Source organism: Condylura cristata, unplaced genomic scaffold, assembly GCF_000260355.1.
Source record: "Condylura cristata isolate star-nosed mole 26May11 unplaced genomic scaffold, ConCri1.0 scaffold00015, whole genome shotgun sequence".
Taxonomy (NCBI): Eukaryota; Metazoa; Chordata; class Mammalia; order Eulipotyphla; family Talpidae; genus Condylura; species Condylura cristata.
The window spans coordinates 10,556,981-10,583,650 of record NW_004567116.1 but is presented as its reverse complement, the minus strand read 5'-3'; the positions used below and the strand labels follow the sequence as shown (position 1 = coordinate 10,583,650).

The following is a 26,670-nucleotide window of genomic DNA, read 5'->3' as shown; positions in this document are numbered from 1 at the left end:
TATGGGGGAAATTCACAGTCTGTGGGGATCAGGGGAGGTGGATTCCCGAAGCAGGTTTGTAATCCCCCCGCTCTGCTGTTTTCCTGCAGGAGGCTACTTTCTGTGTGGTCCTTCGCGGCGCTCGGCTGGGCCAGGCCGTGCTGAGTGACGTGCTGCGGGCTGGCTGCGTCCCGGTCATCATGGCAGATGCCTATATTTTGCCTTTCTCGGAGGTTCTTGACTGGAAGAGGTGGGTATTTCCTTCTGAGGTACTTTTCATACGTGTTTGAGTTAAAGGGCCCCCGGGTGATTGTAATGCCCGTGTAGTTTGAGAGGAGCGGGCCTCTCCCGTACATTGCATCGGTGTGTTGTCCTTCAGGAGAGTCAGTCAGTGGCTGGGGCTGAGGCTGGAGAGCTGAAGCCTGGAGGTCCGGCGTGGCAGGCTACCAGTCGCTGTCAGCAGACTTTCACGGCAACACGGCCATGCTCGTTTACATTTTGTCTGTTTCTTGGCTACAGAATTGAGTCGGCGCAGTAGAGGCATACAGGCACCAAGCCCACACCATTTCCCGACTGGCCCTTTATAGAACTTGTTTATTAGCCTTGGCCTTGGACGGTAGTTCTCAGTGATGACTGCTGGAGAACGTGAAAAGGCCCGGGCCCATCTCAGGACTGCTGTGTTTTAGCGTTCCCGGTTACTTTGATTTGTAGTCACAGTTGACTACTCTGCTCCAGGCTGGGCTGAGTTTGCGTGGCGTGCGGCGGGGGCGGGGCGGAGCCCCTCTGCGGTGAGAGCTCAGACGCCCCCAGCGTGCAGGTGGCAGGTGCTCCCGAGACAGCGCTGGGCTTGACGCGGGGCTCTGGGCTCTGTGGTTCCTCTCCCTAGGACTCGGGGTGGGGTAAAGTGTGGGGAACCATTTCCCCGGTGTGTCCCTCTCGGGCTTGCCTTTGCCCGGCGCATGATCACTTCCCCTCTCCTGTCTTTGCTCTTCTGTCCCAGTCAAGCCATCACAGGCGTTTGAACAGAGCAGCACTCCTGCATGCCTTCTTCCATCTCACATCTTTCGGGAGGCCATCCGTGAGAGACACAGGCTGCGGTCTCGGGAGGCCTAGTGGGGAGACAAGCCACGGTTGTGTAATAAATGGCCGCAGCAGATACCTGCCCTGGGTGGTGAAAGCTCAGAACAGAGGAGGAGCCTGAAAGAGGAGGGTGTGGCAGGATTCTCGCCTCAGAGAAGCAAGGAGCCACTTCCAGTCATTTCTTCGTCCATGGGAGGGTCATGGAGTGCCCTTCATTTCCAGGTCCTGTGCTGGTGTGGGGATGCAAAGGGGACCCAGGTGAAACCTTTCCTCTGAGAAGCTGCAGTCTAGTGATGGGAGGTTAGCTAATCGGGAGGAAATGCGGCCTGGCTGTGGGTGCCGGGAGAATTGAGGAGGTCGGTGCTCTGCTGGCTGTGGGGCCGGTGGGGACTTCACAGGGCAGTGGCCCTGAGCCGAGTCTGCAGATAGTCGTGTGAGAATCCATCCCTACTTGGGGAGGTGCATTCGTGGGGGAGCGGTGAAGGGACCCTGGATTTGCAGAAGACCTGGGTTCAGATAACTGTCTCTGTTACTGGCTAACTTTGTGATTTGCCAAGTCATATAACTTCTTTTGAGCCACTTCCCCCCACCCCGTCGGTGTAGTAGAAATCATTTATTACTCAGCAGATATTTAGTAACTGTGCACACTCGGCAGGGCACAGTGCTCAAGCCATGTTGTGAGCGGGACCAGGCGTGGTTTCCATCGAGGAGACAAGCCTGGGGGGGTGGGGGGTGGCATGTGTTCAGATTTTAATAAATTACTATACATGAATATAATTACAGTTGCTAGTGAATTCCATGAGGGCTAAGTCAGTGTTGAGTCCTCCTTTCCCCTTCCCCACCATATCTAATCTGTTCCTAAATCCCGCTGGCTCTGTTCTCTCATCGCTCTCGTCAGTTCTTCCCTCGTCAGCGTCTCTTGCCTGGATTTTGCGATCGTCTCCAGCTGTTTCTCACCCCTGCTCTTGCTTCCTGTGGTTTGTTCCAGCACTCTAGGCAGACGGGTTCTGCTGGAACCTGGTCACGTCTTGCCAGGCATGGGCTGAACCTTCCCCTGGCTCTCTGCCTCAGGAAGAGCCCAGGTCCTCTTCTGGGCTGTGCCTCCGCACTGGCCTCCCTGCTGTGACATGGTGCTTCCTCAGGGCCTTCGCGTCCTAGTCCTCCTGCCTGGAGTGCCCACCCTCAGGTGTGCTCACATCCCCCTCTGCCTGCCTGGTCGGGTTTGGTCAGTGTTGTATCACCGGGCCTCGTGCTTAAGAGCGGCTTCATCAGTGTCCGCTGTATAGATGATGAACGGAGGTGTGGAGATGATCAAGGAGAAAAGTCGCTCATTCTGAGCAGGTGGTGCCGGTGGAGGGTAGGAGTCGGTGGCCTTGACCCCCAGGGGCCGTGTGGGGACAGAGCGTGTGCGTCCTGGTGACAGAAAGGCAGCCAGTGGGGCTGAGCCTGGTGCAGGGGGGATGACGGGCAGGTGGGGGGTGGATGGGAAGGCGGAGCTGTGGCAGGACGGCTTGGCCAGGTCAGGCCATAAGGGAGGGAGGAGGGGAGGGGGAGCGCCGCTGGGAGGGACGTGGCTGAGGTGCTTTGGCGTTTTGGTTCCTCATGTGGGGATGGAACAGGACCGCGCATGCAGACTGCTTTGTGTGAGGGCTTTGTGCATATAAACTGTTCTGCTTTTATCTCTAGAGCGTCTGTGGTTGTGCCAGAAGAAAAGATGTCAGAGGTGTACAGTATTTTGCAGAGCATCCCTCAAAGACAGATTGAAGAGATGCAGAGACAGGTAAGGGGCCTGTGGGAGGTGACTGCGTGGTGTGAGGGGCCGTCCTGGCCGGCCGGCCCGTGCGGGGGTTATTTCCCCCACGGAAAAGAGGAAGGCGCGCCAGGGGAGTTGTGTCTAGTAAGGTCTGAAATCATAGCTATCAAGTTTAAATATTCCTGGGGGCGGCCTGCGACGACTGCGGGGTCACACCCCGGTGGTGTGTTTGCGACAGAGTGGAAGGAACCTCTGAAAGGTTTTCACCAGAAGCCACAGCTTGAGCGGCAGAGACAGTTATGGGAGCTGGAACATACCGGGGGCACTTAGAAGCAGCTTTGACCTTGAGCGTGTTGTGGCTGAGCTGCCTGGTCAGGTGCCCTCGTGGTGGCCCCCCTTCCCGTTCTCTCTTCTGCCCCTGAAGCCCATTCTCTGGGTCTCCACAGCTGTCTAAAGCACCCACAGGTTTGTATCCCTTTGAATCCTGCTTCCCTTTCTCCTGAAAGAAATTTTTGTTGGGTTGAAATGTCAAGCAAATTAAAGAAAAAATTGGACTGTCTTCATTTCAGTGCTGAGTTGGAGAGGAGGTGTGTGGGGCTGTCAGCGTTCAGGGTGAGCCCTGGCGCACCTCCTGTCTGTCCTGGTGTTTGCTCCCAGGCGGCGAGCCTGGGCCTGGCCTTGTCTGTTTGAGAGCGGCGGACCCCTGGCTGCATGGGGTGGGGTCCGGGCTCCTGCTGCTGCTTAAAGCTCGTTTCAGCCTGGTCTCCTTTGGCCCTGTGCTCCTTTTCTCTGCCCCGAGCACATCTAGGGTGAGGGCCGGGCACCTCCCTGATGGACAGCCCTGCATTATGTCACCTTTCCAAAGAGAGGCTGTCCTGGCACTTCCCTGCCTCCCTTTCTAAACCTCGCTCCGGCTTTACAGTGCCCCTTTCCCGGTGTCCCCCAACTTCCCCCACTGCTGTAAGGTGGGTTCTCCTGTGCCTGTAAGAGTCAGCTGCCACTTTGAAAAGCTAAGAGGTGCTTTTCAGCTTCCGTAGTTCCTTGCCGTCCCCTTATTTCTCATCATCTCAGAGGGCACATGCCTTTATTTCTGCAAGGTCCCCTTACTCATCCCTCTCGGGGTTAGGAGGGAGTGCAGGTTGGATGCGTCTGTCGATCGTCTTTATGTGGTCCTGAGCTTGTGGACCCATACTGGTGGCGCGGCACCAGGAATTAAGCCTGTAGGTTTTTACCTCACAGTGATGCCACTGTGGCCATCCCTGACTTGGTGTCGCCACCCATGGGTCTTCCTCCCCTGGGTCCCAGTCTCACCTGTGCATTATTTTGGCATTTTGATTTGAAAACAAACTGCAGGTTGATTTTTAGCTGCCCTGTAGTATTTTCATCACTTACTCGTCTTTTAAGTTTCGCTGCTTCCCAGGTGTTACATGGTCGCTGACCTCTGAGTTTTAGTGAATTAGATAATGAGTCTGCAGGTCTCTCGATTCTTGCTCTAAACTTGAGGCTTTTACAACCTGCTTAGCAAACATGCCCCTTGAAGCTTCAGGTCCTGGTGTTTGCGCTGCTGTTTATAACATCTGATTTCTTAACATGACAATCTTGGGCTTAGTAGAAGAATTTAATGGTTAGCAGAGGGAACAGGGAAGGGGGGAAGGGAGGGAAGTTGGAGGAAAGAAGGTGGGGATGGGGGGCCTTGGGAGATTTGGAGGAGGGTGAGTGCAGCATGTGCTTGTATGGAAGAGTAAAGTGTATCCCCAAATTAAAATAATTTAAAAGGTTTTTCATTGTTTACATACTGAAATGATTGTATTTTGCATGTTTTCATTTTTATAAAACACAAATTGTTTTCTTCCTTAATGTAGCTACTAAAAATATGAAAGTAAGTAATAAAAAAGCACCTGCTAAAACGAATGTCATCTTTTTACTAGATTTGGTTTTTAAAAGAAAAGATTGAAAAGAGAAAAATGAGCAAATTCCATCCAGTTACGTCTCTTCCCGCCACCTTCCTGCTGGGAAGAGAGCATTTGGTTGGCAACAGAGCGGCCCCCAGAACCACAGACCGGCGGCCAGTCACCCTGGGCGCCAGCTCAGAATCAGCGAGCGGGATGATAAGTAGTGGGTGCTTAAAACAGCACAGCTCCCCGTTATTTGGACTCAGAAGCTGTGTTTGAAGCCTGGTCTGCCCCGGACTGTGTAACTGACGGACAGGTCCTTCTGCTCGGGGCTGCGGGTTAGAGCCCGCCAAATGCTTGTCCTGAGCCAGACACTTACTCTCCAGTGCCGAAGTGGCCTTCTCTCCCCCGAACACCTCCAGTGGAGAGGGCCCGGCACCCCTCTGGTGGCACAGCCCTGTTTTTCGTCCCCTTACAGAAGAGAGGCTGTCCTGGCACTTCCCCGCCCCTCTCTAGGTCTCGCTTGCTTCCCAGTGCCCCTTTCTCTGTGCTGTGTTCAGGGTACAGCCCGCCACCGCGGGCCCTCCTCTGTCTGACTAGTCTGTTCTAAAAGTGGCCTCTTTTCTTCTCCCAACCCCAGGTTTCTAGATGCCACTGATCTCGACTAGGTGTGAGGTTACCGGCTTGAGGAGATTCCCGGCCAAGTAGGAAGGATGAGTCAGCTCAGCCATGGGGTGCCTCTAGCGCTGCTTTCTTCCACACTGCCACTCCAGGAGCCCGTCCGCCCAGAGCGGCTGGCCTCGGGGGCCTTGAGAGCAGGGCTGCTTTTGTGGGAACCGCTGTTTTGCTGAGATGTAAGGTCTTTCCTTTCTAAAATTAGGTTCCTTTGCTCTGTAGGACCTCTCTCAGGTTATGCTCATTATTTTGCCCTCTGTTTATTTACCATTGGTTGATTTAACCTGATCTTTCAAGGAGTAAGTAAAAAAAAAAAAAATTATCAATACAGACATGGTTCTGGAAAGATTTTACTTTGATGAGCTCTCTTTGTGGAGCTCAAATTTGGGTCTTTCTGTCAGACAGCATCATAAGTGCCGAGGGGCGGGCCTGCGATAACACTTCTCCATCCCTAGTGGTACCTGAGACTGGGGAACAGTCTGAGCAACTGTGAACTAGATCGGGGAGCTGCATGGACGTTTACAGCCAGCAGAGGTCTCCATCTACTTTGAAGTGACTCATTTGAAAAGTCTCCAAGAAATCCTAAATACTAGGAGCTTCTCTGGGGTTCACTAGAGAGGCCTTTCTCCAATGGAGAAGAAACAGCATTCGCCCAGGATGTTGCTCTCACCACATGGCAGCGAGGGAGGGTTTCTCAGAGGTCAGGGCCAGCATCTCGGTGGTGGTGGTGTTGCAGCAACATTGTGTTGCGTGGGTCGGAAGTCTGTGAACACTGAGGTGAAAGTCCTTCTCACGGCTTGGGAGTTAGGGTGCCCTGATGGCGCATGACATCTTCCTGGCAAGCAGAGTGATTCATCTTTTTCTCTGGGCCTTACATGTGATAGTGAAACAGCCAGGAAGTTTAATAAACACAGGCTGGAACCTAACGTAAGTAAGCAGTGGAGTTGGGCTGAGATTTTTGAAGATAAGTACAGCCCGTGTTTCTGTTCTTTATTCGTGGAAGCCAGTGACAAACAGGGTCCAGGCTGGGCTGTCTTAGAAGTGTGCATGCCTGTGTTTCTGGATAAGTTAAAAACCAGTTCCTTTAATTAATAGAGGATAATAACTACAAAGTATGAAACCACCTTTTCAGTTAATCTTTTATTGTCCTATGAGCTGGATCAACTAGTTGGTTAATTCAGTGGAGCCCTACATTTTTTTCCCATAAGGGAAAATGATAAAAGATATGAAATCTGTTATCTCCCTCTTTCCCCGAAAGACTAACAGTCAGCTGGCGATATGCAGATGGACGCACCAAGGAAGCTGAGAAGATGCAACAGGGTTTTCCAAAGTATATCAGGGACCGTACGGGCAGGGTGAATGTATGGGCAGAAGTTGTCAGGGGCAGATTTGTTGGGGAGGCAGTGTTTGGGGTAAGCCCGAACGGCGGAGGGCTCCCTCAGCATCTTCTCATACTGGGAGGCAGGAAGGAGCAAGCTACCAAATACTTGTGTGTAGTCAGATGGCACATTCCTACATTCCTATTCCCAGTCTCTCTTGACTCACAATGAAAAAGGAAAAACTCTCGGTTCTCACAAGGCTGGAAAGAAACATTTCTGGGCCATACAGTCAGAAATGTTTGTGTGCATAGGGAGGAAGGTGTAAAAGGATCCCCAGTTTATCTGTTGAGTGGAGTTTCCAAACATTCTTTTATTGGTCAGCGACTCCACTAGCGGTGACCTCTAACCTCTGCCACACTAGGAGGTGGAAGCTAGGAGCCTGTCTTGCCTTTGAACTCTTCTTTGTACTCAATTGACTAGGAGCCTTTGAGGTGGCAGCAACACCCAGCATCGTCTTTTCTCCCTCACCTTTAGCGCTCGGGGTAAGTTGACATGTCAGTGCCTTTGTCATCTTTCACGTTGATCCATCCCAGTTTGCCTTCATTTTTTCCTACTTAGCATACCAACTGTTTATCTGCAGGGGGAGTACATGAAGATATGATGGGCTGATGAGGAAAGAGGCAGAGCACTCTGACTTAAGAAAATGAGGTCCCTGACAAGTCATCCCCTCGCCTGCCAGGCTGTCATAGGCTGCCCGTGACAGAAGCGGCCTGGAGAGCTCGTGTGTGCTGTGCCAGATTCAGGCACTTTGTCCCAGGAGAGCTCGTCTTCCTTACACAAGATTTCAACACAGTCACCAGGCTTCAGAGCAACAATGGTTTAGAAGCCATACATTGGGAGGGCAGAAAAACTTCAGGGGAGGGACTGAGGTGGGCCATCTGCCAGTCTGGCATGAGGAGAGAAGATGGAGAGCTGTGGTAAGACGTAGCTCTTGGTGCATGGCTCAAGGGCAGACAGCCTTGCAGGCCTGGCTGTAGCCTGGTGAGCCATTGCAAGGTGGCAGAATTCCTTGATTCAAAGAAGCACATGTTTTGTTTTCATATTTTGGATATTTCCATATTCCGGCACCCTAGTGAGTCAGTCTTATCATCATTTCCAGCATTGAATTTCGTTTTTCTTTCTTTCCCCGTGAAGCTGTCGTGGACGGGGCACCTTCAGATTGAGGAAATGCCATAATTGCCGCTCTTGGTAGTGCCTTGAATCCTTAAAGTAAGGTTCACATTTTGTTTAGAAAATATATGTGTGTGCATACATATATCTAGTGTTGGCTCTTGATTTATTTTATAGTTTTCTGTCTAGTTTTTCTTATTTTTAAGATGTGTTTTGTGACTCACATAAATGTGTAAACCCACAGATGTGTGAACGTCAGCAGCCTTGACTGACGTGTTCTTTGGGGGGTTCCCTGGGCCATGGCCACCCGATAGGGTCACTGGCAGTCCCACGGGGTGTGTGTCTGCATCACCCTCACTCCGCATCCCCACCACACACCGGTTTAGAAAACAAAGTGGTGGATTGGCACTTAGATGCGTAATCTGAGTTTTGTATGTGCAGAAACCAAGGACAAAGCAGAATCATCTTCCCAAGACCACACACCATGGGAGGGCTGGGGAGAAAGCATACTCGATTTTGTTGCTGGCAACTTTATTCCGATCCCAGAGCCTGGGTTGAGGCTAAAATTCGGGTAAATTTTCCAGAAATTCAAGCAAGCAGCTTACTGAGTTGTCTCCTAAAAAAGTGGCAGTTACTTGAGTCATACATGACTGGACACTTCCCTGGGATACATTATGAAGAATGTGGGAAAGATTTCGCTGCTAATTTCCAGAATCGATCCTGTAACGTCTGTCATTCTTATCCCCTCTGCTGTGAAATTGAAGGCATTTTTATATATTGTACACACACTGAATTCTCGGGGCCTTTAAAAAGGGCCAGATATTCCCTGCCCCCTGCCCCTCCCGACTCTCCAGCCCTAACAGGCCACTCCAAATTGTGCTTCCCAATCTCTGCTTTCCTACTTGTCCTAAGAAAGCTGCGGGTCATTTAGCTGTAAGCAGAACACCCCGCTTGCTCCCCCCTGGGCCTCGGGCCACCGCGTTTCTGTAGAAGCCGGGCTCGCTGGCAAGCGGGGCCTAGGAATGAGTGCAGTCACTTTGTGGGATGTTTAAATTTTATGGTACACGCTCTGTGCCTGAGTGTTCCTGTGTGCACTTACACCCATGTTTTGAAGGAGACTGGCCACTGTGTGCGTTGTTTAAAAAAGTATAAAATACTTAATTGGTTCTCTGAGGGAAGAGTATATTAATGTGTTTAACTTTTTTTCCCCAACTTTAATATTAAGAATCTTATTGGGAAAAGACCTTTGACAAGCATCTGATGGGAAGCCAAGAAAAACATTTAAATAGAACTGTCTCAAATTTATAGTGCACTAGGGTCTAAATAAATTTTCCTGTCTTTACGGTTTGGGCTGATTTGCAGTTCTTCTGTATAGCTTCTGAGATTTAAATCCTCGCAGTCCAGATGGAGAGACCATAAAGTTGCTTTCCTTGGCAACCTTGGCATGCATACCTTGTCCATGGGCAAACAGAAATGCTTAGTCTGTAAACGCTCACTTATTGTGATACAAGTTTTTGTTTTTTTTTAATGAAAATTACTTTATTGAGGTAACACTGGCACACCAGATTGTATGTTTTAGGGATACGGGTTTACAGCATCTCCGGATGTATGTTACCACACCACTCCTGTCACCAAAACACCAGACCCTCCTCTGCAGCCTGTCGGGCCTCTGCGCTTGCCCCTGGTGGCCTCAGCGCTGTGGTCGGATTCTAGGGTGGGGGTAATTTCTTCTGCATCTTCTTTCTATTCCACAAATGAATGAAATCATCCAGTATTCTTCTGTCTCCTCTGACTTACTCCACTTACTCCATTCCATTCAGTTCCCCGGGATACCAGTTTTAGTTAGTTTGGTGAGCTTTTCCTAAAGCAGTCCACGTCAGTATTCTCTCAGCTTATGAGCATTTGGGTGCTTGATTTCGTGACTCACAAACCAATGAAATAAGTATATATCAAACGCCTGCTTTTTCCTGGGGTTGTATAGGCCTGTGGAGGGCAACTTTTTTTTTTTTTAATAGGGACTTTTTTTTTATTAAAAAGTTTATTTTTACATCATTTTGCACATTTTTTTTCATCTCAATTGTAATCCCCGCGGGTTTCCCATCACCAAATCACCCCTGTGCCACCACCATAGTCCCGTGCATTTCCCTCCCTTCCCCCACCCCCCCGTTTTTGATAAGGGCAACTTTTTAATAAACGGGACACAGACTCCTTTATTTTTTTGAAAGATTTATTTATTTATGCATACAGAACTGGGGTGCATGCCAGAGGTGCAGGGGCGATGAGAGGATTCACCAGAGACAGAGTGGGGAGCAGAACAGGCTGACTGATGAAGTACACTGCTGAGGGGAGCAGTGGGCGGGTCAGGAGAGGTCTGCCGTGCCGTGTGGTCACCGGGGCAGGAGAGGATCGAACTCGTGCTGAAGTCGTTTTATCTTCTTGGTGCTGCGCTTTAACCCACTGCGCCACCAGGGAGGGCCAGACTCCTTATCTTTAAGGGTACTCTAGGTTGCTGGGGAGAGCGCTTCCAGGAAGGTGCAGTCAAAAAGCCTGGAGAGCAGTGCCCGGAGCGTGGTGCGCTGCATTGTGCTGTGGAGTCAGGAGCCGTGAGGTGGGATTGGCTGGAGGCCACAGGGATGTCCCCAATGCATGTCCACAGGAGGCGAGGACGCCTGCCCCGGGCCCCCCTCCCCTGGAGGCTGGCTCTGGGAGAAGGCAAGATGGAGCCGCCGGGGAGGGGAGGCTCATGACAAGTGGGGAGTAATGAAAAGGTGTGTGATGAAAGGGGGAAGCAGTACCAATTAAGGAGATTTAGGGGGGGAAGAATCAAAGAGCTGGAAGGGACCTTAGAAATGACTCAAGCCTTTCCTCATATTTTACTAGTGACAAGTAAGCCCCAGAGTTCCAGTGGGCTTTGCTTTAGGGTGAACTGTCAGGGCCAGAGCTGAGCTGGGCAGGAACCCAGGTCTCCTAACTGCCAGTCTTTTTTTTTTTTTTCCTCGCATTATTTTCCAATTGAGAGTCATGATTCATTAGTCAGTCATGAAGTCAGTTCCGTGGGTCACGGCTGGTATTTTGTTTTTTAGAAATGAAATATGATAAAAGGGGAGCTATCAGCATTTTACATAGCAAGGGTAAATATGTTCTGAGAGCTGTTTCAGTTATAACGTGTGTGTATAGTATAAAATGTGTTTCCTACTGTGGGTTTCAGTCCAAAAGTCTGAAAAATGTTGGTCGTGGAAAGCACCTGGGCTTTTGTTAGAAAGAGCACTGAATTCCAACCCTAGGCTCTGCTCTTCTGTCTGGAGCCTGCTTGGGACTGTGACCACGTCGCTTAGCTTTTTCAAGCTTTGATTCTTGTGTCTCTGTGTTGATTAAATGAGAGCATCACCGGAAGCACCTGGATTTTGATCTGCCTGTCTGCATGAACAGTCTGCTGGGGGAGAACATCAGCTCTGGGGTTGAATATTAGAAGGAGCCTCCTGGAATGGAGCTTGGTCTTATGGACCACCCCCCCCCCCAAAAAAAAACAAACAAACAGATGCCTAATGTATTAGCTTCTGGGCTTGGAAACTTGAAACAGAATTTAGTTCTGTGGGCTCTGATGTATTTGGACATCTTGGCTTGGGAGGAGGTTCGCCTCTCTCTCTCTTTCAGTTAGGATCAGAGTGGCTTATTAAAAATCAGTATTTCTCTTGCTGGCCTTAGGGAAAAAAGTTAATTGGCACTTTTAGATACTGTTAGTATTCCTCTTTCTAGTTAAAAAAAAAGTTAAAAAGAAAAAAAAACTACCTTGAGTCTTCCCCCCTACTCTAATGTCTTCTCTGCCAAGGATTTTGGACTTTTTCACTAAAAAATTAAAAATAAACTTAGAGAAGGTAAAAATCAAATGCCATTTGGGTGGCACACAGTTGAAGAGTTTACTGGGTTTCTAGAGTTACTAGACTTTGCTGGGTTTGAACTAAAAATAAAGGCGCTCATGTGAATGTAGGAGGAGCAGGTAGACATCTCGGCGGAACAGCTGTCATTCACGTCCTGCAGAAAAGAGAAGGATCCTGTCACTGGACTTCCTGGTGCACTCAGTGCCAGCCTCTTCCCTTCTTTCCCCATGCTGCCTGCGATCTTTCCCCATCCTTTCTAGCCAGCTACCTCCCTTATTTGAAGTCCCTCTAGAGAGCAGAGACGAGAGCTTCATCCCCCGATGATTTGGGCCAGGAGCTAAAACACTGCCATAAATCTGCAGCTCATTTTAGTGCCACGTTAAAACAGTGTGAGCGGCTGGTTTCTGTGGCCCCTGCCCTCTCTCTTTATGGATGTCTTTGGCTCTTCTGTATAAAGAGGCCCTGCGGAGTCATTTTAAAGTTCTTATCAGTTTGCTGACAGCTATATGGGCCTTTCTGCTGAGTCCAGGAGCTCAGGCAGGCGTGTGAAACTTGTGATATTAAAATTGAAGAAAAATGCCAGGCAGAAGGGATTGGGTGGTACATCTGTGATTTGGAGGTAGATGACCATCATGATAATTGACCTTGCAGGTCTGGAACTTTGCCTTTGCCCAGAGAAATGTCTCTCTTGCTGTGGGGCCAGGATGCCGTGGGTTAGGCATGAGCGAATTTTCCAAGGGCTCCCCTGCACCTCCCAGAGATGTCTTCATTTTTGCATAGAAGAACTGGGGTTTAGCCAGAGAAGGGGGTTGAGAAGATTCACTAGAGACAGAATGGAGAGCAGAACAGGCAGATCTACTGAAACGCATTGCTCAGGGCAAGACAGGAGCGGTCTGCTGTGCCATGTGGGTCAGCCCCCTGGCCAGGGATGGAACTCAGGCCAGTACAGTGATCGTGCTCCCACCAGGGAGGCCCAAAGGCTTTTACTTCTATCCCCTGCTTGGAAATGCCATTCCAGGGCAGTTTGTGCTTTTAAGCCTCACCAAGTGAGTCGGGCACCCTGAAGGATAGGGTGCCAGGCTCATGATGTATTTTTTTTCCTAAAGGCAGTCTGAGTGGCTTGACCACTGCCTGCATTTTCTTTGCCAGCTCCAGCCTGACGTCTGTGCATCCAAAGCGTCATGTTATTGAATTTAAGGGGACTTACTTTCATCAGTCTGCTGTCGAGCCTTTTGGACCAGATTTCTGACCCTAGTAATCTTCCCAGGGTGCTTCATGGAAATGCCAGGCCCTATATAAATGTCAGCTGTGACACTTGGCCCCTTTTCCCTCTCAGTTACAGAGAAATGGACTGGAGGCTGTTCCTCACTCTCTCCTACCACTTGCTTTTCTGGAATACTCTTGCAACAATCAAGGGGAAGGAAAAACCATTACCTGGAGTGAGGCCAGCACCTTGATGGGAGCTTCAGAATCTGTGGCATCTCCTGACCAGAGTGCTTTTCCAGGCATTTCTAAAGCCGCACCCTTACGTCCCGTCCCCCTCAGCTCTGCAGAGTGCTGGGCAGTGGAAGATGCCTTCAGACTGTACTTTATAGCTGCCATACAAGCGCCTCCTAACTAGAGCTTGTAGGAAGAGGTTAGTGGAGATGCTCAAAGCCAGTGGAGATTCAGACTTTCCACTGCTTTGCACTCTTTGGGCCCAAACACATTATTTTTCCTTTTTTTAGCTAATTTGACAGGAGCAATTTAGCAAGTGTGTTTTATGGAAAATGCCCATTTAACTGGAAGCTGATAGTACAGCAAGGAATTTTTGTAGTTAGTCCATTTATACAGCTGTTGATTTAGGACTGATGACTTTTACTGAGCAAACAGGAAAAAAAAATATTGGTTTGCTTTATTGTATAGCTCCTGTAGGGCGCTATTAGGTTATTAGGCCTGAAAAATCAAATGAGCAATGAGACAAAATAAAATACCCGAAACTCCAAAGCTATAGAACTGCTTTCTCATACATTTGGGCACTAAATTGATAATCTTGTAATTAGTTAAGAAGTTTAATGAGCTGGATGTCCTTGCTTAGGGAATAATTTTAACAAACTTATTAAAAATACTTAACAAATAAGCATCTTGGGAGTTCCTGTAGAAAGGATCACACACTGTTCCTTGTTCAGCCTTCTCAGGGGACAGGGTAGATGGAATGGTCACCCCTTTTCTCAGGCTGGCAGGTGGAGAGCTGTCTCTAAAGTTACCTGTGGGCTGATCCCTGGCACTGAGTCCCCAATGTGGTGTTTGGCTTCAGGAAATGGCTCTTGTAAAAGTGTTAAATATTGGTTTGCAATGTATAAGAATTACCTGACTCTTCAGGACTGGTTTCCACAGGGTGAGGCTGTTTGTGAAGCATCTCTGAGAAATAATTGCTTGTTACAGGAACCACAGTGCAGATTCTGCAAATTTATTTTATACCTGCTTAGAAAAATATCTAGGTGTGTTTACAAAACAATAACTTATAACTTGTAACCCTTGTAAACCAAGGGTTGACCTATTTGGTGAAGAATTCACTGTTTTCGAATCTCTAGTAAAGGTCAAACTGATCTGTAGGATTTATGTCTGTATTTCTAAATGTTAATATGTTTATTATATATTTATATACTGTTACCCTTAGCATTATGCAGGTTGATAGAATTTGGAGTTGCGTAACTATTTTTGGCGTGGTATAGTTTGCAGTTGGAAGCAACATAATCTTTTAAATCTGTTCCTGGGATATAAGGCAAGAATCACATCTCTTCCTTTCATTTACCTTTCTTTAAAGACCTTGAACCAGAATCAGACTGGAATTGGTACTGAATTTGCACTTGTAAAGCATTTCTGGCAGTACAGTTTTCTTTCTCTCCTGGTATGTAAGGTTTACTTTATTACATTTAGTTGTGTATTTTCTTTTTCATAAGGACTTTAGTGGTAGAAGTGCAGTTCTCCGTTATCTTTTACACCCAACATACAGATGCTCCTGTGACAGGGGAAACGCTGACAGGTGGCCTTGGACTGACCCTGGGAATGCCTAGGAACAGTGGGAAAGGTGCTGTTTGACCTGACTGCTGAGGTAATACCCATGTCCCCAAAATAAGAACCTGCCAGAAAGTATCGCCATGGAACTGTTACTGCCTGGAAAAGTAGAGGACAGCTGTTTCCAGACAACAGCTGAGGGGTGAAGCCAGCCTACGGTCTGTCCTGTTAATGCCTGTGCCGCTTACATGGTGTGGGCGCCGTAACGAACAGGCGCAGGCCTTCAGGTATGTCTGGTTGGGGTGACGCTCGTTGTGTATTGGCCCTCTCCAGTCAAACAAACTATGCTTGCTATCTCCTGGTTTAGCATAGCAGACAAGGGAGATCTCCACTCCAGGCAGATTCCTGTACCACTAGTTGACCCAAGTTGTGGTCTTATTTATTTTTGATGACGGATCTTGATGAAAGGTTTCCAGTCCACCTCTTAGCTATTTCATGGAGCCAGGAAAGAGGGCTGGTCAGCTGCTCATCACCAGCAGAGCTCCCTGATCTGACCTAGAGAATAGTGGGAGTTCAGAGGCAGGGAAAACTCAGAAAATGAGGCAGAGGAGAAATGAATCCCTAGTCTCTTTGCTGAGACAGTTTGGCCAAACACAGTTTTATTGGTCAGTGGCTCCTGCTTTAGTAACCTTTCACCCCTCCGGCTCTCAGAGGTGCTCGCCACTGGCCGGCCTTGCCTTTGAACTCCTCATGGCGCCTGCCACCTCAAAGGCTCCCGGTCAGAAGCTTGTGTTTTGCTTGGGATCTCTCCTCCCAGCAGGGTGTCAGCAGTTGGGAAAACTGATCCACCCTTAGAACACTGATATATTTGAAGGTGGTGCCCCTGAGACTTGAAACCAAGGGCTTTCTATTTCAGGAGCTGTCTGTCACACGTCAAGAAGCTGACTCAGCCTCCCTTCTTCCCCGCCGAGTCCTTCTTGTTTCCTTCAGGACGGAAGCTCATGCGTTTGAGTGTTGCCTACTAGTAGTCAGAGTCCTCCCCTCCTGCCAGCTCTTTTACTCCTTTTTCTTCTCACTCTCCCCAAGTAGATCTACTTCGGAAGAACTTTTCTCTTAAATAGGACAAAAGCATGCACATCCTAGTCACCTTCAGTGCCTGGGAGTGTGCTGAGTGGTGAAGATGACCCAGGGAAAGGTTCATGTGCCGCCCACGGTGGGCCCGATGCTTCCAGATCAGACCGGCCCTCTGTGAGAGTTGCCAGCTGGGCTTCCCCTGCCTTCTCCACTCCATTCCACCCTCTGGAAAAGTTTCCTTGCAAGAAGGCTTAGAAACAGCATGGTTTTCTCTTCCACATCTGCTTGGCTTTCTGCCTGAGAAACGGGAACAGAAGCTTTGGTTTTCAGAAGCAGATCCAGGGACCGGGGCCACTAGATGGCTTCCATATAGCTTCTTCGGCAAGAAGTCCAGCTTCCCATTCTGAGAATATTGAGTAGAAAATGCCTCTTACGCTCAGGATATCTTTGGAAAAGAAGCAAAGATCTCCTCTGAATCTGTCTGCTTGTCTAGAATTCAGATTACTGATAGTCTTTAGCAGAGAGGATCTGGCAAAGCCTGTTCTGCTTCAGAGCGAAGGTTGGGTTTTCAGCATGTGCCCGGGTACCTGATCCTACCCTGTATCAGTCTGTGCTTCTGAGTCTTGCCGTGAGTGAATGGGCTTCATCCCCAGTGGACAAAGGGAAGGGACAGTTAGTGTTTATGTGCTCTCTCTGTCTAGTCCTGAAGAGCTTCCTCATGAAAACCCGATGAGGCAGTTGTTATACTTACTCTGTACAGCAGGAAACTTAGAGGCTGATAAAGAGGCCTGAGGTGACAATCAGGGTTGGGCACTTGTGGCAGGTAGTTAAATAGTATGGGAATCGGTTTTTAAAATTCTGTTTTTCTTTGGGTAAAGCACTTTTTGAACTACCACAGGCATCTAAAATACTTGCAAAGTGTTTTACTTGTGCCCCTGTTGGGCTCGGACACCGGGTGTCAGCTGGCAGGCTGGGCCCTGCGTGGCACAGCTGCGTGGGAGGGGGCGGTACGGGACGTGTCCTGGGACCTGTAGCAGTTTGCCAGCACTAGCAAAGCAAGGCGGGGTGAAAACAGAAATGTGTTTCTCTCAGTGCTGAGGCTAGAAGGCCAAGACTCAACGGAACTGTCTCTGCTCCGCTTGCAGAGTCCACACTCCCTCCCGTAATGGTGGCCCTGAGGGCCTCTTTGGTAATTTCACCATCTCTACAGGCCTTGTCTTCAAATGCAGCATGGGGGGGTTAGGGCTGACCAAATGACTGTCCACAGGACACAGCTCAGCCACAACAGTCTCCTTCAGGGACAAGAGCCACCGTCAGTGGTTGTCATGCAGTGACTCCTGACTGTGGGCCTACTCCTGAAGTGTTTTTGCGTAACCCTGTATTGCGCTCTTTACGCAGGTGTGAAGAGTAATGTTTTCAGAACCTCCTCGTTCCACTGCACGCCAAACGCTGGGAACTGGCTTTTCAGAGCAAACTCAGAATTGGCGAGTGACTGCCCTGGACACGCCGGGCTACAGGCACTGCTTCCTGGGGCCCGGCAGGGAGGGCTCGCCTGTGTGGCTGACGGTGCTGCCGGTTCCCACGGTGGACTTGTTGACGTTACTAATGTACTTTTTTACATTTGTTGGAGCTGAGAGATGAGGTTCATTTTTAGAAGTAATTTCTTTCATCTGAGCAGTTAAGCTCCTTTTCAGGTGATGACAGTAACTCTGAAGGGAACCGAGCTGAGCCTCCCTCTCGGAGGAAGGGCCGTCTGAGCACAGGCAGAGGCCCGAGAGGGCCGGGACGGGGGTGCCTCTGCTCTCACCCCAGCCTTTCCACAGCTTCTTAGTGTGCGGCTTTGGGCAGGCCACTTGCTTTCAAGTGCTCTGCTTTATCATCCACTTGCTTTTATAGCCCTTGGAAGGACTAACTCTTACAGGCTCTATAATAACGGAGGAAAGAGACCCAGGGTGGGGTGGATGTTGTGTTGCCCAGAAACTACCCCTTAAATGGGGAGGAGATTTTTTTGGCTATAGGGGTATTTTCAGAAGATTTTTCCAACATCACTCAAGGTAAACTTTTACCAGGGCTTGCCACTGTGTGGGGCAGAGTTTAAATGCCTTTCTTACATTGGCAAAAAGCATATGGGACTATGGTGGGCACAGAGAGGCTTCTGGAAAAGTTGGATTTCACAGAGGTCATGGATTCCATTCTTAGGCTGTGCCAGCCCCCAGCACAGCAGATGCTCTCCTTAGACCAGAGTTAAAGTTAGACCATTAGACCAATAAACCCTTTCATGAACCTCTCCGTGGCTCTGCTTTCTGTCTGTAAAATAGGTATACTATCTCTAGTTGGAAAAATTAAAGTAGGTTAATGTAGTTGAAGCACTTAGAGTAGTGCTGAACATAGCGATGCTTAGCTAGTTAACCAGTGCTATATATGGAGCTCCTGGTTTTTTCCCTAAGGTTCTGAGTGCTGGGTCAGGCTAATCAAATTGATCAGTAATCAAAACATTGAAAATCCCTGCCTGCTGGTGACTTGCTTTCCTCTGGGGGAGTGTCAGCTGGCGATGGGGATGAGGATGATGAGATCAGAAGTGTGGGCAGCACAGTGACCTGCAGCCTTTCCAGGTCACTTTTTCTCAGGCTTTCCCCAGGATCATTGCCTCTACCCCATAGGATGTCTTGGGGCAGGGAGGGGGGGGCATCCCTGGGCTGCCGACGGTGGTTCACAGCCTGCTTCTCCTGGCCTTCATCCTGTTTGCCACCCAATCGCAAACTCCTCCCATTCTCACTCCTAGTTCATGATCAGAGAAAAAAAGGGACTTCTTACTTGCCTTATTTGTCCCATATTCTAGTTCTTTCTCTGATGATAACTTATGCTTTTGCACTCTTTAGAGGAACTGGCCATAGAATCCAATATGCCTCGTGTAGAGTGTCTGTAAATACATCGTACTGACTCTTGAAGAAGCAGCTTGTCCCATGAGAAACTATTATGATCTTCAGAGCGCAGGGTATTTTTCCGCCAGAGTGCATTCTTCGGGACCATTCGCTCAGACCTCTTCCTCCCATTTGTCATCACTGAGAGTGAGAACCCACATGTGGGCTGTGTGCATGCTCAGCCCTCAACAGTCCTCTTGAAGACGGATGCTGAGACGACGTGGACGGAGGGACATCTTTGCTTTGAGTTGGGCGACATGTGCTTACCACGAGCCTCTGGGTATTTCCCAGCCAGCCCTGTTCATAGTGGGACCTGAGTGCTGGTTTGCTGCTTGCTTCTCCTAACCTTGGCGTGACTCATCCTTCTGCATGTACGACTAAGATCTAGAGCTTCCAGAAAGGAAGCTGCCCAAAGGCGAAGTCGTGTACTCATCTTTTCATACTGTGCGGCACTGCTTCTGAGTCCTTCAGACTTTCTTGGCGGCGAGCTAGGAAGCTTTGTCTTGGAAGCCTGTTTAAGATTTTTCATTGCTTTGTCAGAAGATGGGATTAAATTTGGGTGGTTAAGAGATGGTTAACAAGACCACTAGGAGTGGAGGAAGTTAGACTGAAAGGGCAAAGGTTGTGAGCAAGTTCTCCAAGTCCAAAGAAGGGTGACAGAGAGAAGTGAGTGCCCCTCTGGTGTGGTGCAGACTTCTGTAGCTGTGTTAATATTAAGGTGATTGCTTTTTCTTTTTGCCAACTGGGGTGAGGCTATTTTGAACAAGATAAAATAACAGCAAAGCTAGTGTGGACTCAAAATTCTAATATGATTTAAATGGCTTGAAATACGGAATAAGGTAAAAATAAAATTAAGATTAAATCCTAGGTGGGATTGCCCACCTAGGTGGGAAGTTACTGGGCACCTAGGAGAGGAGCGAAAACTTGTTCACTAAGGTGAGGCACGTTAGACCTGGCAACTGGGCAGTGGCTGCATTGAAAATTAGTCTCAGCTTACCCCTGGGGCAACTCCGCTTAAAATAGACCCTCCAGAGTTAAGCTAGGTCTAGCCCTGTTTTGTCACTGCCCCTGGGGAAAGGGAGTGTAACCGTGAGGATGACTTCTCTCTCCTTCATCCACTCCAGGTTTCCAGGCTGTATAGACCTTACTCCAGTGTGAAGAACTTAAGAGTGCCTGGGCCCAATTCTCCAGTCCTTGCTCTTAGGTGGGACTGGTTAATTTTGCTCTGTATTGTGGGCCTAGCAGCCCAGAGTTTTTAGGTCAGCTGGGAAGATTTGCTCCTTACAATCATTCTGGGAAAAAAAAAAATGGGGTGGAGAATAGATGCTGACTATTGGGTAGATGGAGGTGATCAGGATTTTTCTGCCTCCTGCCATTAGTGTCTGTGAGCGGCACCTGATGGAGCACCTGGTGTGGTGTGGGCGTGCATGAGAGGGCCGCTGAGTCTGGGGGCTGGGCACATAACAGCGGCGACACAGAGCTGCGGAGACAGCAGAGGACGGAGACCTCCACACAGCGCCTGAGCGCCCAAAGAGAGTGGAGACTCAGCGGGGGCCAGGAGCCTGCCAGCCCCAGGCCCCCGCGCCCCCCCCTGCCCGCCCACACCTGCTGCCCCCTACAAAGGGCGAAGAAAGATCTTGACGAGGCGCCAGGGCCCAGGACGCCTCCTTTTCCCATCTGCCCCGATCATAGAAAACCTGCTCTGTGCCCTGCTGGCGCCTCACTGACCTGTCAAGTGAATTAGAAAAGAAGGGCCAAGGGGGTGATCGGCCTGGAGGTACAGATAGGGTTTACACGAGTGAGTGAAAACATTTTAACAAACAATGAATGAACTTTATTTTTTAGAGCACTTTTACATTGACAGCAAGAGTGAGCAGGGTGGAGAGTGTCCCCTAGACCCCTCCACCGATCCCCTACCAGCTTCACCTGCATGGACGTAGACAGCGTCATCGCCCCAAGTCCATAGTTTACACTGGGGCTCACGCCTAGTGTCGTAAATGGCATATTTGAGAAAAAATGGTGCGGGTCCGCTGTTGCCCCTCAGATGACTGCTTCACTGCCCTGTAAACCCCATGCTTCCCCCTCCAGGCCCTCAAAGCTACTACTGAGCTTTATCTTTTGTTATATTCCAGTTAGCTTCTGGACTGCCCTCCTTCCTTGACATTTTCTTCTGTCTCATTCCCAGTTTCTCTCTACCTTTTCCAAACCTCTCACCTTAGCCACCGGGGCTCCCCCAGCGTCCTGCTAGATCGTGTCCTTCCCCCATCTCCATCCACTCTACCCCTTGACCTTTTCTCCTACATGTCCACCAGCCTGATTTTGTTAATTCATCTGTGATGACTCCTTGTTTTACTTACATGTGAAAACATCTAGTACTCGTTTTTATGTTTCTGATCTGCACATGGTTTCCTCAGCCCCTTCCGCCTTGCTGCTCATGCAGCCTTGCTTTTTTTCTTCACTGCTGAGTGTATCCCGTGGTGTGGCCGGAATCTTCTGAACCCAGCCTCTGTCTGCAGGAACTTAAGTAGTCTACATGTCCTGGCTGTTGTCAGTAGTGCTCTACTAAACATTGCAGCGCGGTATGAAATGAAGGTTTCGTGTTCTTTGCATAGACGCCCAACAGTTTGCTGGGTCACATGGAATTTCCATTGGTTGTTTTTAGAGGTAAATCCGGATCCCTTTCCAGGATGGCTGCATGTTTTTTCACTCCCACCCACAGTGTATTAGGGTTCTCCCCACCATCCTCCCCAGCACCTTTTAAAATTAAGATATAATTGGTGTTGGTAACATTATATTCGTTTCAGGTATACCACATCATGCTTTGTTATTTGTGACATGGTCACCATGATTAAGTCTAGTTAATGTTCATCACACAATGATGACAGAAATATTGTATCAAATATTTATAGATACAAATACTGTTTTCTTGTGATGAGAACTTTTATATGTACCTTTTTCAGATGGGTTTCTTTTGTTTAGTACCATGCATTAAAGCCCCCCCCCCATGTCTTTTTGTGGCTTTTCACAACTTCTTTTTTAGTGCCGAATAATTCACCTTCTGAAGCACATCTTATTTGTTTGCAAGTTTTGGCAGTTATGAATGAAGTTGCTATAAATGTCTGTGTAAGTTTAGGTGTGGACAAAAAATTTCAATTCCTTTCAATAAAACCACAGAGTGCAGTTGCTGGACTGTGTTGTGAGAGTATGTCTAGTTTTGCAAGAAACTGCCAGACTGTCTTCCAGGGTGATGGCACCATTTTGCATTTCCAGTGGCAGCGAATGAACGTTCCTGCTGTTACGCATCTTGCTAGCAGTTGGTGTTGCCAGAGCGTTGGATTTTGGCCATTTAAATAACTATGTGGTGGTGTCTTGTTTAATTTACAGGTTCCTAATGATATACGGACAAGCATTTTTTCACATACTGGCATTTGTGTATTTTCTTTGGTGAGGTGTCTTCTGTACAGATTTGTCCTTTTTCTCCTATGCTTTTTAATGTATATTTTATAATTACCTTCTTTGCATATTTCTTGCTGATTCTCTTGAGCCTTCCAGATATAAAGGCCTAAAATTTCATTGCATTCATTTTGTGTTTAAGGAAACAAAATTCATATTATGTTCTTCACGTTAGATGACAGAATCAAGATGATGTTTCACTGGATCTAAAACAAGACTCCACTAATCATTGCTTCAAGAAATAAGGGCTTATTTCTCACATCAAGAGGGAGCCAGGCATAGATAATCCAGGGCAGGTACAGTGACTCGGTGTAGTACTGGGAAGTAGGGTGCTGTCTGTACTCTGTGCTGTCCTTCACATGCTGGCTCCATTCTCCATTACAGTCCATCTGTTTTACCTCCAGACAGCTGTGTCTGTATTCATGCAGAAGCGGGAGGCCCAAGGGAGAAAGACGAAAGACTTGTTACAGCAAGACTTTATCTTCTTATTTATGAAAATTCATATATCCAGGGACAGTCCCTCAATGACCAGTGGTGCTGCATTACATGGCCATCCGTTGCCACAGGAGAAGCCAGACAATGTGGTATTTCAAATTGGTTTTGTTAGTTAAAATGATAGAGGTGGTGACTGTCCGGTGGGTGGGTGATAATCTTTCACAATAATCATCTGACCTTTGGGAGTGGGGGCAAGGGGAAGCGCCCTTTTCTGCTAATGTGCATTGTGTGTGTGGTGTGTATATTGATGTGTCTGAAATCTCAGTGGATCTTGCCGGATTATAAAAGTTTGGATTTTGCTTTATTTAATTACTTGAGCTTCCGTATTTACTCTCATGGTATCTTATCCCCTCTTATCATAAGGACTTCCTTTTTCTTTTTCCTTAAGCAACAAACATTTTTTTCTCACAGTTCTGGAAATAGAAAGTCCAAGGTCACAGTGTTGCCAGGGCTGGATTCTTCTCTTTGGTGTCTGAGGGCCGTCTTCTCGCTGTGTCTTCCGTGGTCTTCTCCCTCTGTTCACCTGTGCCGGGGAAGCCCATGTGACCTGTGCCTGAGAGGGCTGCTGACAGGCTCTGTGCTGCAGCCAGGGGGCTCTGGGGCGCACACCAGGGATAGCCCCGTCGCCTTTGTTCCCACACAGGACTGGCCTTCTCCTTGCAAATGGAGCACTTCCACTAGATTGGCCATGTTATCAGCATAAAACTCAGTTCTCTCCTTTGATGCGTTTTTGCTATTTCTATTGCTGTCTAGCTGTATTTATTACTGCCTTAAGAATTGAGATGAGAGAATTGTGACACTAGGACCTCATCCTCTATCTACTCTTTCCCTTCTCCTGTTTCCACCCCCAAACAGTGTTGCTCCGTGACAGATCAGGGGGCAGGCTGGGAGGGCCGCACTCACGGCTTGGTCTGGTCTAGTTTGGTCGGCGCCGGCACGGAGCGAGGAGCTTTGTGGGTGCCAGCCCGCTGCGTCTAAACAGTCTCCTGAGCGGCATGGTCGTCATCTGACAGTTCCCAAAAGCACGGAGTCTCAGCCGCTTCCCATTCCACAGGACTGCTCGCCTTCTCCGTCCTGCACTCGCTTCTCTCGCCATGATACTGCTCACTGTTGGCTCCGTTGCTGAACATCACAGCGATTAGCCACATCTCATTGATGTGTCACTGAAGCGGAGCTTGGCCCACTCCTTACCCTTCAGGGACATTATGATTCTCATGTTTGAAAATGTCATCAGGCCTATTGGTTCTCATGTTTTGAAGTTTGCATGTTGTATAAAATCACGGGACTATCTATTGCAGGAAGAAAGTTAAATGCTCTGTTCAAGGTTATTGGTCTAACCAACTCATGTGATTCCAGTCTTCAGCCACTCAGCTCCCCAGATTAGAGTGACTGGGAGGTTTGCACAGCCACGTGAGAATGCCGAGCTTAAACTTCTCAGAGATAAATGTGGCCTCAGCTCTGTGTGTGTATGTGTGTGTGTGTGTGTGTGTGTGTGTGTGTCTGTGTTAACCCAAGAGTAATAAGCATTTACATTTGCTCTCGGCATGAGAATAGTGGTGCTTCCATGCATGGCCAGTGTAGCTGAGAACTCTCCTCTCTGCTCACCGAGGGGAGGCCGACTCCAGTGTCTTCTAAACACTTCAAGGTGTTACCTGTGGAAGCAATTAAGTCGGTGAATTTCACTATCCTCAGGCTGATGGAGCTGTGATGACTGGCTCAGCTTGCTTCCTTCCCTGGTGAGGTGCATCCCGGTGGACAGGGTGAGATGATTTGAGTAATCTTAAATTAGAGGCTTTGCCCACAGCTGCCCCTCTGGCTGGCATTTTAACTGCATTTGTTACCAGTCATTGTTTGCTGGGGCCCCCGTGAGGCTGTCATCACCCTGCGATCCAACATGGACAAGATATTTGGGAGAGCTTAGGTTTGACTGTGGCTTAATGTAAATATGACTTAAGATAAAAGATAAATTCATTTGTATGGAAAAGGAAGTAAATACTGAAAACCTGTGTTGGTGCGTGGGCTCATGTTTAGTACATTTTTATACTTTATTGTTTCTTGAAGGACTGTTTCTAAAACTGACATTGTGCTGGGACTTTTAATCCTCTAGAATGGAGTGAGGAAAGTGTGAACTTAGAGCTAGAAATGATAGATTTGAATTGTGATTCTGCCATTTTATAGCTTTACCCTGTTTCCTCACATATAAAATGAAACTTGCATCTCCAAGTAGGAGATGAGCTGGCCATACAAAGTAGTGGGGTGGCCTCCCTGGTGGCACAGGGGTTAAGTCTCAGCACTATCAAGCTATCACCAGCCACTGCGGCCTAGGCTCAATCCCCAGCCAGGGATCGTGACCCACATGGCGCAGCAGACCTCTCCTGTCTTGCCCGCTGCTCCCCTCAGCAGTGTATTTCAGTGTCTGCTTATTCTGCTTCCCACTCCCCACTGTCGCTGGTGAATCCTCTCAGCGCTGCAACTCTGGCCTGCACCCCAGTTCTTGTATGCACAAATAAATCATTTTTAAAAAGGAAGTAGATGGGATCTTGCATACAGAAGTGCTTTGTAGTAGGTAGAGCATCCTGACATCTGCAGAGATGCTAATTAAAACATGCCAGTTTCTAAACCCAAGGAATTCACAGTCTGCCCGGAGAGAGAGAAGTGGTCATCTGAAGTAACGGGAATGTAGTCACAGAACAATCTACAGCTTAGCAGGGCAAGAATGTAGGAGCTATAGGATTTTATAGTATGGAGGGATTTTTATGTGGAAGTCAGTTTTTCCAGGCCTCATAAAATGTAAGTATTTTGACTGGGCGATGGAGGGCGAACAGCAGCAGCACCCAGCTGCCAGGCTGCCACCAGATGACAAACCACAGGGCAGCGCAAGTCAGAGGCCCTTGGAAGCGGAACTTGCTTTACTCTGAGCAGCAGACAGTCTCGTTGTGATGCTCTGCCTTCTTGTAATTAGTGGCGAGAACAGTAGTCACATAACTCTGAAGTTGTATTAATTTTAACTCTTAATAGGAAACTAATAGACAAAACAGACCACAGTGGAGCCTAAGCTAAAAGTCTCTTCTTTTCTCTGCCTCTTCTAAGTTATGCTTTCAGTTTGCTTAGCTTAAAATTTCATGTTTGCCCTCTGGTGTCTGTTCTAAGCCCATGGTTTCTAGTGGAATCATAGGACTGGGGAAGCTGGAGAGCTCATTTAGACGAGCACCCTTACCCTGCTTTGTGAGCAACTGAGCTTAAACTCTGTTTGCAAAGGAAGTTACCTCTTGTCAGAAGACTATCTTGGACCTTGGCAGAATTGCTGGCTTAGAATAATCCTGTCCAAAAAAGTATAAAAAGCTTAGATTAAACAGCAGTTTAGAGGCATTGGAAAGCAATGCAGCCAACACTTGAAGGACTGTGATTTCTGACAGAGAGGAAATACATGTATTCTGTAGCTGAGGCACATTCTCATTCAAGGTTTCATGAGTATGCAGTCCTGGCACAAAGCAGCAGTCCCACAGAACTTAGAGTTTAGATTTAGGAGCTACCAAGGTATCTGGGATTTGAAGGACAGAATCCTGGGAGAAGGGAAACCACAGAGAAGTAAGCCAAAAACGGACATACAGTCTCCCCTTGAGATGTCTGCAAGCACCTAAGGTACCCAGCACGGGAGCAAGGCTCCAGGACCCTGCAGAGGGAAGCCCCAGGCTAGACATGCTTTGCACATGTTCCAGTACCCACATAAGGGCTGGTGGGGAGATAGAGGTGGTGTTTGAAGCCTGTTGAGATTGGCGGGGAGGGCTTAGGACATACCCCCAGATTTTATTTGATGAGCACAAGGGCCACACTTTAAAAGAAAGGGAAACTGAGGGAAAAAAAAAAAAAAGAAAACATAAAACCAGCCATTAGCGGAATGAATGTAGTCTGACCGCATTCTCTATGCCAAAGGAGAACACTTATACTTTGTTAGGAAGGGGGTCTGAGCCTTTTTTTTTTTTT

The 26,670-nt window shown here is 48.4% G+C and overlaps 1 protein-coding gene across 1 annotated transcript in view; it reads left to right on the top strand.

Moving 5' to 3' along the window:
- EXT2 (exostosin glycosyltransferase 2) overlaps window positions 1-26,670 on the top strand; it is a 102,150-nt gene that overhangs the window by 15,197 nt on the left and 60,283 nt on the right. The window contains exons 5-6 of the mRNA XM_004682888.2: window positions 90-229; window positions 2,746-2,839. Of these exons, the coding sequence (XP_004682945.1) occupies window positions 90-229; window positions 2,746-2,839 (234 nt within the window). The remainder of the gene's footprint in view (window positions 1-89; window positions 230-2,745; window positions 2,840-26,670) is intronic.